General features: G+C 38.2%; 1 protein-coding gene across 4 annotated transcripts in view; it reads right to left on the bottom strand.

The window, feature by feature from the left end:
• TTC13 (tetratricopeptide repeat domain 13) overlaps positions 1-12,963 on the bottom strand; it is a 104,938-nt gene that overhangs the window by 84,606 nt on the left and 7,369 nt on the right. For all 4 annotated transcript variants that reach the window (XM_049789631.1, XM_049789632.1, XM_049789629.1 and 1 more), the window contains exons 2-3: positions 5,350-5,444; positions 1,625-1,700 (exon numbers count right to left, since the gene is read on the bottom strand). In XM_049789631.1, coding sequence (XP_049645588.1) covers positions 1,625-1,700; positions 5,350-5,444 — 171 coding nt within the window. The remainder of the gene's footprint in view (positions 1-1,624; positions 1,701-5,349; positions 5,445-12,963) is intronic.

Below are 12,963 nucleotides of genomic sequence, written 5' to 3'. Positions count from 1 at the left end.
TATTAAAATAACAATCTGTCCATAATAAATTTCTATGATTTTATAATCAATACATATCTGTTGAATAATTTAGTGAGCACAAGAAGTGAAGTTTTAGAAGAAACTATACATAAAAACATTTTACATTGCTGTCCATGCATAGGTTGTTGAACTCCCACTAAATAAAACCAAATGCTTGAGGCCAGAGAGAGAGCACAGTGGTAGGGCATTTGTCTTGCAAGCAGACCCAGGACCTGCTAGTTCGAATCCTGGCATCCCATATGGTCCTCTGTGCCAGCCAGAAGTGATTTCTGAGCACAGAGCCAGGAGTAACCCCTCAGCGCTGCTGGTGTGACACCCCCCAAAAAACAAAAACAAAAACAATAACAACAACAAAAACAAATGCAGCTTCAGATCTTTCTATATAAAAGTAAATTTTTTGAAAGAAAATCCCAAGTACCTATTAAAAACTCTCAAACTCAAATCTTGACCAATAAAAATATTTTCTCTTCAGGACTTTTGAACACCAGACACTATTTGAGAGCAGATGCCTCTGTGGAGTTAGTCAGCATTACCATTCAATCCTGCTGAGGTTGTTTCTACTATTCCAAATATTAGGACTAGACACTGGAAGCCAGGCACATATCTACCAATAGAGTTAATGGGTTTTTTTTTTTTTTTTGGTTTTTGGGCCACACCCGGCGGTGCTCAGGGGTTACTCCTGGCTGTCTGCTCAGAAATAGCTCCTGGCAGGAACGGGGGGGGGGGGGACGACATATGGGACACCGGGATTCGAACCAACCACCTTTGGTCCTGAATCGGCTGCTTGCAAGGCAAATGCCGCTGTGCTATCTCTCCGGGCCCTAGATTTAATGTTTTGCATGTGTTGGGTCTTAGTTCTAATCCCTGGTACTAAACAAAAAATCAAACAAACAACAAAAAACAATTATCCATGAGAAAGTGATATGACCCATTTGTAGATTTCAACCCATTCAATTTTTCTATGCCCATATGTATTTTGGGAGAGTCGGGCACCAGACTATGAACCAAAATTTATTCCTGGCTCTGTGCTCAGGGGATTATATGGGTCCTGAAGCTCAAACCCATGTTAGACACATGCAAGGCAAATGCCATACCCACTGTACTATCGCTCTGGTACATATTCTTTAACCACATAACATTTGACAAATAACTAATTTGTATCATGATTAAAATTAACTTAAATCTTCCTACTTTATTACACAAAAGGTTAAAATAGATGTGATTCTATTATTTTTTACTTCAATATTGTCTATATTTGATAGTAGCACACAAATAACCCTTTAATTGACAACTGTTCAAAATTTCACTGCAAAATTATTAATTTCCACCCTCTCTATGAGTAATAACTAAGAAAAACTCACTGTCATAATTAATAATTTTATATATATATAGGGAAAATATTTCTTATTGAACTATGCAAACTTTTATTTTAGAACCTATTAATATGGACTTTCACAAAGACTGAAAGCCCTATTTCATATCAAACCATTCATATTAGTCAGGCTCTGTGCCTTTTCTGCTTCTCTATTCAATCTATTTGCTCTTCATCTAATTCTACATCCTAGGCATATCCCAAAAGAATGTCCCCCAATTCAAGTCTCACCCAGTTCTTCATTTGTGCTGTGGTTATCAGTAGCAAATGGAAATCTCTTTTGTTCTGCAACAAACTTGGCTTGGCTCTGAAAAAAAATTATCATATTATAAATAAATAAAAGACCTACAAAGAAAAAATTTCCTACATTAAAAAGTTAAAACTATTAAATAAAACTAGGAATGAGTTCTGTAAGCATGAGGCCCTGGGTACATTTAAAAACAAAGCAAAAGAATTTAAATTAGGAAAAAAAAACAGCAGCTTTCTTTTCTACCATTGACTTGTATGGATGCTTTCCATCTTTCACTCTAAATCTCTATTTAACCTATGAGATTAGATGTGTTTCCTGTAGGCAGCAAATGAATGAATCAATGGGTCAAAGTCAAATACCCAAGGACAAAACAACACACAAACACAGAGACATATATGTACATACATAAATATATATTTATAGTTCATTTTGAGAACATGAAATTGAATAAAGATAACCTCTTCAGCAAATGGTGCTGGGAAAACTGGATAACTACATGTAAGAAATTAATGATCAATCCCATTTTACATACACAAAATTCAACTCAAAATGGATCAAAGACCTAGAGATCCAAATGAATATTATAAAGTACAGTGAAGAAAATATAGGCAGAAAATCTCAAGATTTGGACCTAAAATGTGTCTTTAACAATCTGATAACACTGGAAGGAGCAACAAAATAAAATAAAAATGTGATTTGTTTCAAATCAAACTAAAGAGTTTCTCCTTGGCGAAAGAAACACAAGAAACTGAACAGGAAAAAAAGAAGGGAAATGTTTACATTTAACACTTTGTAGTTTTGATATCCAGAATATATAATTAGATCAACAAAAAAAGAAATTAAAAACAATCAAAAAATGGGGCAAGGAAATGAACACTTCTCAGAAGAAGACTAATGGATTGCCAAAAGACGCACAAAAAGCACTCAGCATCACTTATCACTAGGGAAATCCATATCAAAACCACGATAAGATAGCTTCTGACACCAGAAAGAATGACACATATAGAAAATAAGAACAATCTGTGAAGGCAGGTATGTGGTGAAACAGGAACTCTTTAACGTTGCTGGTTAGAAGATTATCTGGTTTAATCCCTGTTGAAAATTATATGGACAATTCTCTGTGAACTATAACTGAACTGTCATCTGACCCAGCAATTCCACTTTAGGGTATCTAATCTCAAAGACTTGAAAACACTCATTCAAATGGACATATGCCCCTTCAAAGGGGTTAAAGTCCTGAGGATGAACATACAGATCCACTCAATTGTCTCCATGCAAATGACCCAATTTCACTGCTTCTCCATTCATCTCTGCAGAGACTCAAAGCCACCAAACACTCCAGGAATGCTGGTTTTTGTAGCTGACTTCTCCAGGAAGCTCTGGAGCCAAGCTTCCTCCATGCCCCCTCCTCATCAGATGCCCCTGGCAGCCATGACCATGAAACAGAGGCTTCCACCTTGTCTGCACAGTGGCCAATGCCATAGACTTATGTAACTCTTGAAAGAGAAGCCCAACTAGTAGAAAAACTCATGGAAACTTAGATAATATTACTGAGATGCTTCAGAGAGCCCCTTTAAACCACCAAGTTGGCCATATGTGCTTATCAGCTCAGCACTACACATACTCAAATATCTGGCCCATGCAGCCACTGGTATTTTAATTCTTATTTCCCAGTAGCAGTATACAAAGTATTAAGTACATTATTCCTACCTGCTTAAGAGGAAAGCCTTTGGGAGGGAATTTTATATTTGTGGTGGGACACTAAAATAACTGTATTATGAATAATTCTATAAACTACAGTGGCTAGAATAAATTTAATTTAAAAAATAATAACAAAAAACCCACAGGGGGGGCTGGCGAGGTGGCACTAGAGGTAAGGTGTCTGCCTTGCAAGCACTAGACAAGGAAGGACTGTGGTTCGATCCTCTGGTGCCCCATATGGTTCCCCCAAGCCAGGGGCTATTTCTGAGCACTTAGCCAGGAGTAACCCCTGAGCATCAAACGGGTGTGGCCCAAAAAACAAAAACAAACAAACAAAAAAGCCCACAAGGACATATGCACATGACCATTCACTATACATTTAGTATAATACTTAACACATGGAATCAACTTAGGTGTCCAATCACACATGAATGAATTATGAAGATATACATATACATAATAGAATACTACATACTACTAGGTATTGCTAGGAAGCATACAGGATTTAATTTTTTTTCTGACTTTGGCTATGTGGGTATTTTTAACATATCTCTGTGAATCTTTTGGTTTGGGGGGATTGGTAGAGGATTGTTTATACCCGGCAGTGATGGGTGCTACTCAGAACTCTGTACTTGAGGGTTGCCCCAATGGTGCTTGGGTACTATGAGGTTCTGAAGATCAAACCAGTGTTGGCTACACACAAGGCAAGCACTTTAACCTCTGTGCTATCTATCCGATCCCATATTTATATATTTTATAAATTACAAATAAATTATACAGAAGACCTCTCCTTCCACTCTAGATATAAGTTGCTGGTACTATGTAACACTTAACATCTACTTACTCATATAACAGACTAACCTCTTGATGCAACATTCTTTCTGTTCACACTTAACACTGCAAAGCTAGGTTATTTTTTTTTTATATGTTATGTTAAGTTTGATACTTAAGTTTGTCCTTTAATGTACTCTATTAGAATGCTTTGTTTTCTGGTCATATTTCCTTGGTTCTTTTGTGGCATTCTCTATCAAACATGTAGTTATTATTTTGACCATATTTTAAGGATTTAAAAATCATTTTCTGTTATGGTATATTGGATAACTATTTACTTAATATGATCTTTAAATTGAAGGGGGAACTTTGAAGTAGCCAATAAGATTAATCCCTCAGGAAATTAAAAGGTAGTTGTTCCAAGATATAGAGCTATTAGTAATAAGAGGCAGAAGCAAAGCTATTCTAACACAAACTGTCCTAGATATATGTGATTGATGTGACTATATAGTGTGTTTGACATGACTAAGTCTTTTCTTGCTTCCACGTGGGGTGCTGTTTCCTAAGTGGTGCTGCCCCATTCTTGGCCAACCTGGCCTACTGTTAAGTGCAAGGGCCCAAAGATGTGTTGATACGTGACAGGGATGGTAGCGCTAATCTGAGGGTTCAAGGTGGGAGCGAAGAAGACTCACATCAGTCAGGTTCCAGGAGATATCAGCTTTATTCAAGGCCCTAGCCAACAGATGTGGCTTCTACCATAACCTATTTAAGCATGCTCTCTTCAGCTTGCCCTGCATCTTAACTTCTCTCTGCCATCTCCTCTCCTGCTCCTTCTCCCTTGCTGAATATTTCCCAATCTCCCTTCCAAATCCTCTTCCTGCCCCTGAGGCAATCTTTTGTTACCTCTCAAAGACCCCTCCCAGGAATGGGCAGGTCTTACTAGCAGGTAAGGTTACACAGGAAGAATGGTGGATGAGATAACATTAGTCATTATTAGTTATTATTCCCCTTTATTTCTTAGAATCTAAAAGTAAAAGATCCTCAGTGCAGAATGAACAATGATCAATGAATAAGCTCTAGTCACTAAACATGACCAGATATCAAATGACCTCTTTTATACACTGAACCACTGGACCCAGTTCCTAGTTAATATATAAAGGCAACTTCCACCATCAAGAACTTTTACCACTGTTTTAAGTCACAAAAACAGAAGGAAAGGATAGACGATGCATACCAGAATTTTTTCAGTGTTGAGGGAAAGTAAAGAGTCACAGGGTGATGATCCTTTGGGTTCACAGTCTGAGTCGTGGAAGTTCAAAAAGGATGATTCTGCAAAGTAAATATTTCTTGTTATTCTCACATTAAATTTAAGGTTCATGGGTCTTAATTATAAATTAGAAAGGTACACTGGACAAATATAAATAAAAGAACATCTTCTCTTTCATATAACAGTATAAAAAATTTCAATTTCCAGATAGATTACACATATATCAGTGATGGTCTGTTCAACCATTCTGGAAATGACCAAAGCCAGTTAGACTTTCCAGAGGTGAAATAAAGTTTTAGATAGATTACGACTTAGCTAAAGGCAGCAGGATAGAAATAGAAGTAGTAGTTCAGTATTTTTACCACTACACGTGTACAATTGACATAGTTGTCTATTTTTTTTAATACACCTCCTATCTGGCAGTATTTGCCATCAATTAAAAAAAAAAGTTTGGGGACAAAGAGAGTGTAGCATGTAGGGTGACTACCTTGCACATAATTATCCTGGGTTTGTTTCCAGGTACCACATTTGGTCCACTGAAGGCTTCCAAAAATGATCCCTGAGCACAGAATCAGGAATAATCCCCAAACATTACTAGATATTGCCAGACAACAATAAAATCATAAAAGAATAAACAAGGCCAAGCCAGAGGATCTAAAGTTAAAAAATATGAAGGAATAAGTGAAACAAGTCAGAGGAAGGATAAAGACTGAATGAACTCACTCATCAGTGGAATACAGAGTAGTAAAACAAGGAATTTAGAGTACTAAAACAAGGAAATGAGGCTTTTTCCACTACATAAAAACCCATGTTCTCTCTTGAATGCAGATTTCTCTTTCTCCCCACAGCGTTTTCCCATTTTGTTCTCTTTTGAACACATATCTCTCTCTCTCCTTCCCTTCCTTTATTTCTCAAATAAACTTATTTTACTAAAAAAAATAGTATCAAAGAATGTCACACCCTTAATTTTAGATTAAAAACTCATTTAGAGTAATCTAAAAGAAGAAAGGGAATCTAAGATGATGAGAAAAGGGGGATGGGGGTATACTTTTTATGACTGAAACCTATCTACAAACATGCTTGTGATCACAGTGCTTAAATAAAAATATTCTATTTTTTTAAAAAATGATCAGAGTCCCTGAAAGCAAATTTGATGATAAACAATAGTTAGAAATCACAGAGGAGCTAGAGAGATAGAAACAACAACAACAACAACAAGATGTCTTCTTATTGCAGAGGTCCAACTTGGACATCAGAGACTGAGCAGAACCTTTGGATCCATAATATCCTAGACTTTGGCTTAGGGACTGAACAAAAACAGGGAGCAAGTGTTACAGAAGACTGAACACAACAACAACGATGGATAGGAACCTCTAGTCTAGAACCTAGAGACTCTATCCTAGACTCTGACCTATAACCTGCGCAAATACCAAGATCGCTAGCTACAGTGGTTTGATTTTCTCAAACACAACCGAGAAGAAATTTTCCTGGCAACACAAAAAAGCCTTTGGGATGGGGTAATGAGTATATATGGAGCCAGGGGTTGATCCCATGATGGTATGCTTCAAGGATGGAGAAACCCTGAATCTCTAATACTTAGGCCATGGGAATTCCCTTTCTTCCCCAACGCTTACTGTGTCTATGCAAAAAAAAAAAAAAAAAAGTGGGGGGAACGCTAAACCCTGCCACTCCAGCATCCATACATTTTCTTGTTTTGTTTTGATTTGTTAGTTTTTTACTTTATTTTCCTTCTCTTTTTTCTTCCACTTTTCTCTTTTTCACTCTTGTGGTTATTATTTATTTTTATTTTTATTTGCTGGGTCCATTTTTTTTCTTTTTTCTTCCATTTTTCTTTTCTTTTTTTTCCTCTCTCTTCTTTATTTTTTTGGTAGTTGTCACCAAATTTTTTCTCCCCTTTTTCTTATCCTTTTTATCTCCAATGACGGTGGAATAGATGCTCAATCTATAACAAGCTATAAAGTGGAGACCAGTTGCACTAGCATTCTGGGGGGAAGAGGAGGGAGATATGGAATGCATATTGGGAACAGGGGCAGAGGGAGGACAGCACTGGTGGTGGGAATGCCCCTCATTCATTGTCACTATTTACCATAAATGATGCAGTGAAAGATTTGTAATGCACTTTGGTCACAATAAAAATAAAAAAAATATGTAAAGGGCCCAGAGAGATAGCACAACAGTGTTTGCCTTGCAAGCAGCCGATCCAGGACCAAAGGTGGTTGGTTCGAATCCTGGTGTCCCATATGGTCCCCTGTGCCTGCCAGGAGCTATTTCTGAGCAGACAGCCAGGAGTAACCCTGAGCACCGCTGGGTGTGGTCCCCCCAAAAAATAAATAAATAAAATAAAATAAAATGTAAATAATTGCAGTGAGTCTATAATCCCAAATATATATTTTTAAAAAGTTCAGTCTAAAAATTCCAACTAAAAATGAATGAACTCTGGGAAAATTGGTGGTGTAAGGTTGACACTGGTGATAGGACTGGTCTCAAAAACATTGTATGTCTAAAACTGAGTAATTTTTAAAATCACAATGGTTTAAATAAAAAGTTTTTTTAAATGAGCGAAGGACTCTGACCCTCTTCCAATCCTGTTGCAACTGCACTGTGTGATTACTCCCTGGGTCTCCTGGACTAAGAAAACCTTGAGCTACCACCTGTTTCTTGAATCAGCACAGGTGAATAATTACACCCCTTCAACCTCACAAACTCTAAGGGTTGCTGATTTTGATAGCTTGTCGAAAATATCTCCATAATTACCTTTTATGCAAATGGAATTATCAGATACTCACCTGATAAATAATGAGATAGCATTTTAGGTACAAAAAGTATCAGATTAACAGATTATAAGGAGTAACTGTTTGCTGAAATATAAACAATTCAGATCTCAGAAAACTGGGAATCTGAAGCCCAAATTATAGAGCATACAAATCTTTAAGAACAATGAAGAAACAAAGGAATTCACATGCGCTGATAAATAGGGACACTAGTTCCAGCAAATCAATAACCTCAAATAAAACCTCAAGTATCATCAATGAAGGACTTAAATCAATGCTCTGTACAATGGCCACAGTAAAAAAGGCAATTACTAGAAGAACAATACAACCATCTGAAAGATGAAATGTCACAAGATATCAAAGATTCCGTACATACTGTCAATGAAAGAACTTAAAATATACAATAGCAATCCACAGAATTCAATATGCACAAGACTATATGAATGATATCAAAGACAAAATACTACCCATCACCAATATAAAGTGACAAAAGAAAAATGAACAGAAGAGATTGTAAAGTTTATGATAAATGATAGCAAGAGAAATAATCATTGAATCACAGGAATACCAGAGAGAAGAAAAAGAAAGAACAGCTGACATAAGAAATAATCAGAGGGGCCGGAGAGATAGCATGGAGGTAAGGCGTTTGCCTTTCATGCAGAAGGTCATCGGTTCAAATCCCGGTGTCCCATATGGTCCCCCGTGCCTGCCAGGAGCAATTTCTGAGCATGGAGCCAGGAGTAACCCCTAAGCACTGCTGGGTGTGACCCAAAAACCACACACACACACACACACACACACACACACACACACACACACACACAAAGAAATAATCAGAGAATTTCCGTGATATCTGAAGAGGCAGCTGCATAGATTCAAGAGGTCCAACTAACTAGTAGTAAACAAAACAATGCCAAGACATGAGTAATCAAAATGATAAAAAACAAAAGACAAATTTAAAGCAGCAAGAAATAAAAAAACATGTTAAAAATGGAAGAAATCACAACAGACTTTCCATTTGATGATAACTTACAAGCCATGAAGGACTGGAATGATATATTCAAGGTACTTAATGCAAAAACAACAACAACTTGTAGGCAAGAGTCAACTACCCTGGGAATTATCACTTAGACTTGAGGAAGGAATAAGGACTTTTTCAAACAAACAAGAACATGCAGTATTTGTGACAACTAAACCAATCCTACAAGTCTACTGAAGGCAATCAATAAAAAGACTTGCAGGGGCCGGAGAGATAGCATGGAGGTAAGGTGTTTGCCTTTCATGCAGGAGGTCATCGGTTCAAATCCCGGCACCCCATATGGTCCCCCGTGCCTGCCAGGAGCAATTTCTGAGCCTGGAGCCAGAAATAACCCCTGAGCACTGCCGGGTGTGACCCAAAAACCACAAAAAAAAAAAAAAAAAAGACTTGCAAAAGCAACTATATTCCACACACACATACACAAAATGGGAAAACAGCCCTATATACCATTGATCTCTCTCAAGACGATGCTAAACTCCCCAATAAAAAGGCACAGAATAGCTGATGGATCAGGAAAGAAAATCCATCCATCACATCTAGAAATCTAAAAATCACAGGATAAAGCCAACGAATTGGGGTGAAGGTGGGAAAGATGTACTTACATCAAACCAGATATTAGTCGATTTTCTGAACTACCATTTTCATTCACTAAATGTGCTTGGGTTCTGTGTTGCTTTCCCATTATGGCAGTTGCAATGTGATTGTGTGTTTTATGCCTTGTGGTGTGGCTTACTGATGGAAAGAAATGTGAGGCCATGGAACAAAGCAGAGCAGCTTTGTTCTGTATATTTACAAATATAAATAGTGATGGACACTACATATAGGTTAAAGGAATAATAGATCAAAAAAGACTAAATATCAACAACACTTAAGTACCAAATGAAGGCCCAGTAAAGTTCATAAAGCTTCTGCTAAAAAAACCTAAGAAACGCTGATAACACAATAGTAATGGGTAACTTGAATACCCTAATTTCATCGCTACATAGATCAACAAGACAGAATATCAGTAAAGACACCATAGTACTAAAAGAGAAGCTAAAAGACCTGAAATTGTTTTACATAAAAGGTCTTGATCCCCAAAACAGAAATACCCATTCTTCTCTAGGGTATATGGAATATTCTCAAGAACATAACACTTATTAGGACATACTCAACCATATATAAATTTTCAAATATAAAAACAGTAAAAAGTATCTTCTCAGACCATTTTGTCATGAGTAGAAATTAACCACAAATGGGACTGGAGCTATGGTGTAGCAGTAGGGCATTTTTGCCTTGCACACAGCTGACCCAGGACAGACCACAGTTTAATGGCCCCTGGAGTCCCATATGGTCTCCCAAGCCAGGAGCGATTTCTAAGTGCATAGCCAGGAGTAACCCCTGAGTGTCACCGGGTATGGCCCAAATTAAAAAAGAAAGAAAAGGGGCCGGAGAGATAGCATGGAGGTAAAGCGTTTGCCTTTCATGCAGGAGGTCATCGGTTCGAATCCCGGCGTCCCATATGGTCCCCCGTGCCTGCCAGGAGCAATTTCTGAGCCTGGAGCCAGGAATAACCCCTGAGCACTGCCTGGTGTGACCCAAAAACCAAAAAAAAAAAAAAAAAAAAAGAAAGAAAAGAAAAGGAAAGGAAAGGAAAGGAAAGGAAGGAAGGAAGGAAGGAAGGAAGGAAGGAAGGAAGGAAGGAAGGAAGGAAGGAAGGAAGGAAGGAAGGAAGGAAGGAAGGAAGGAAGGAAGGAAGGAAGGAAGGAAGGAAGGAAGGAAGGAAAGGAACCATAGAAAGACACAGAAAACTTCAAACAAATTAAAAAAGAAAGGAAAGAAAGGAAAGAAAGAAGAAAGAAAAAATTAACCATAGAAAGACACAGAAAACTTCAAACAGATTAAGAAAAAGAAAGAAATTAACCATAGAAAGACACAGAAAACTTCAAACAAATTAAAAAAAACAGAAAAAAAGAAAGAAATTAACCATAGAAAGAAGATATAGAAAACTTCAAACAAGTTAAGAAAGAAAAGAAAGAAGAAAGAAAGGAAGGAAGGACGGAAGGAAGGAAGGAAGGAAGGAAGGAAGGAAGGAAGGAAGGAAGGAAGGAAGGAAGGAGGGCGGGAGGGAGGGAGGGAGGGAGGGAGGGAGGGAGGGAGGGAGGGAGGGGGAGGGAGGGAGGGGAGGAGGAGGGAGGGAAGGAAGGAAGGAAGGAAGGAAGGAAGGAAGGAAGGAAGGAAGGAAGGAAGGAAGGAAGGAAGGAAGGAAGGAAGGAAGGAAGAAAGAAAGAAAGAAAGAAAGAAAGAAAGAAAGAAAGAAAGAAAGAAAGAAAGAAAGAAAGAAAGAAAGAAAGAAAGAAAGAAAGAAAGAAAGAAAGAAAAATTAACCATAGAAAGGAGACACAGAAAGCTTCAAACTTGAGAAGTTAAATAAATCATTGATAAACAGAAACGAGATCAAAGAGGAAATCAAGGACAAATTTTTAAAAATTCCTTGAAACTAATACTAATGAAGGTTAAAAAAAAACTATCAGAATCTATGGGTTACAGCAAAAACTACTACAGAGGAAGTTCATACCAATGCAAATCTACATTAAGAATGAAGAAAAGGGGCCAGCAAGGTGGCGCTAGAGGTAAGGTGTCTGCCTTGCAAGTGCTAGCCAAGGAAGGACCACGGTTCGATCCCCCGGTGTCCCATATGGTCCCCCCCCCCCAAGCCAGGGGCAATTTCTGAGTGCTTAGCCAGGAGTAATCCCTGAGTATCAAATGGGTATGGCCTGAGAAACCAAAAAAAAAAAAAAAAAAAAAGAATGAGGGAAAAGTCCAAGCCAACTATCTAAACACAAATCTCAAAAATCTAGAGAAATCCAGAGAAAATGAAGCGGATGAAGAGAATGGCAGTGGGGTCATATTTGTGATTCAGAAGAGACATTCCACACCCAGGTCAGTGTGCCAGAAAAAAGTATGGCTGTATCTCTTTGTTCCATGGCCTCACCTTTCTTCCCATCAGTAAGCCACAGTACAAGACATAAAAAACACAACCGCATTGCAACTGTCAAAAAATAAGAGGGAATATATTCCCTACTCATGAACTAGAATGATAAAAATCATTAAAATGGCAATACTTCCCAAAGCACTATACAGATTAAATGACACCCCAGAAGGATATCCATGACATTTTTTCTTTTTGTTTTTGAGCCACACCCAGTGACGCTCAGGGATTACTCCTGGCTATGCACTCAGAAATCGTTTCTGGCTCTGGGGACCATAGGGGATGCTAGGGATCGAACTCAGGTCCGTCCTGGATCAGCTACATACAAGGCATATGCCCTACCGCTGTGCTAGCAACATGCGTCTGCAAAGTTCCAGTAACTAACCACCCACCTCCTGCCATGAAATGTAACCTTGAGTTTGAATGATCTTGTTACTCCTCCTTGTGGGGAACAATATTTTCTAGGTCATGATGTTTTTCAAACCCTGTAAAACTATTACAGAATGTACAGCTACGACTAAAAGATAAGATGAAATGACGTTGCCTGTTTGAAATAATGCCTGTTCTTTGTGCATCCCTAAAATGTACCCTATAAAAACCCTGCTTGATCCTTGCTCAGGTCTTTGTTCACTGGCTTGCTCTGAGGAGCGCCATGAGCATTGAACCTGGCGCCAGAATGAAATTCACCTTTGCAATTTGCATGATCTCCGTCTCTCCTTGGGGGGTCTCGAGACGACACTAGGGAGAAGGGGATTTATCCCCGACCCCAACACTATCAC

Source organism: Suncus etruscus, chromosome 15 (assembly GCF_024139225.1).
Source record: "Suncus etruscus isolate mSunEtr1 chromosome 15, mSunEtr1.pri.cur, whole genome shotgun sequence".
Taxonomy (NCBI): Eukaryota; Metazoa; Chordata; class Mammalia; order Eulipotyphla; family Soricidae; genus Suncus; species Suncus etruscus.
The sequence above is the reverse complement of the archived record's forward strand: the minus strand, read 5'-3'. Positions and strand labels throughout refer to the sequence as shown.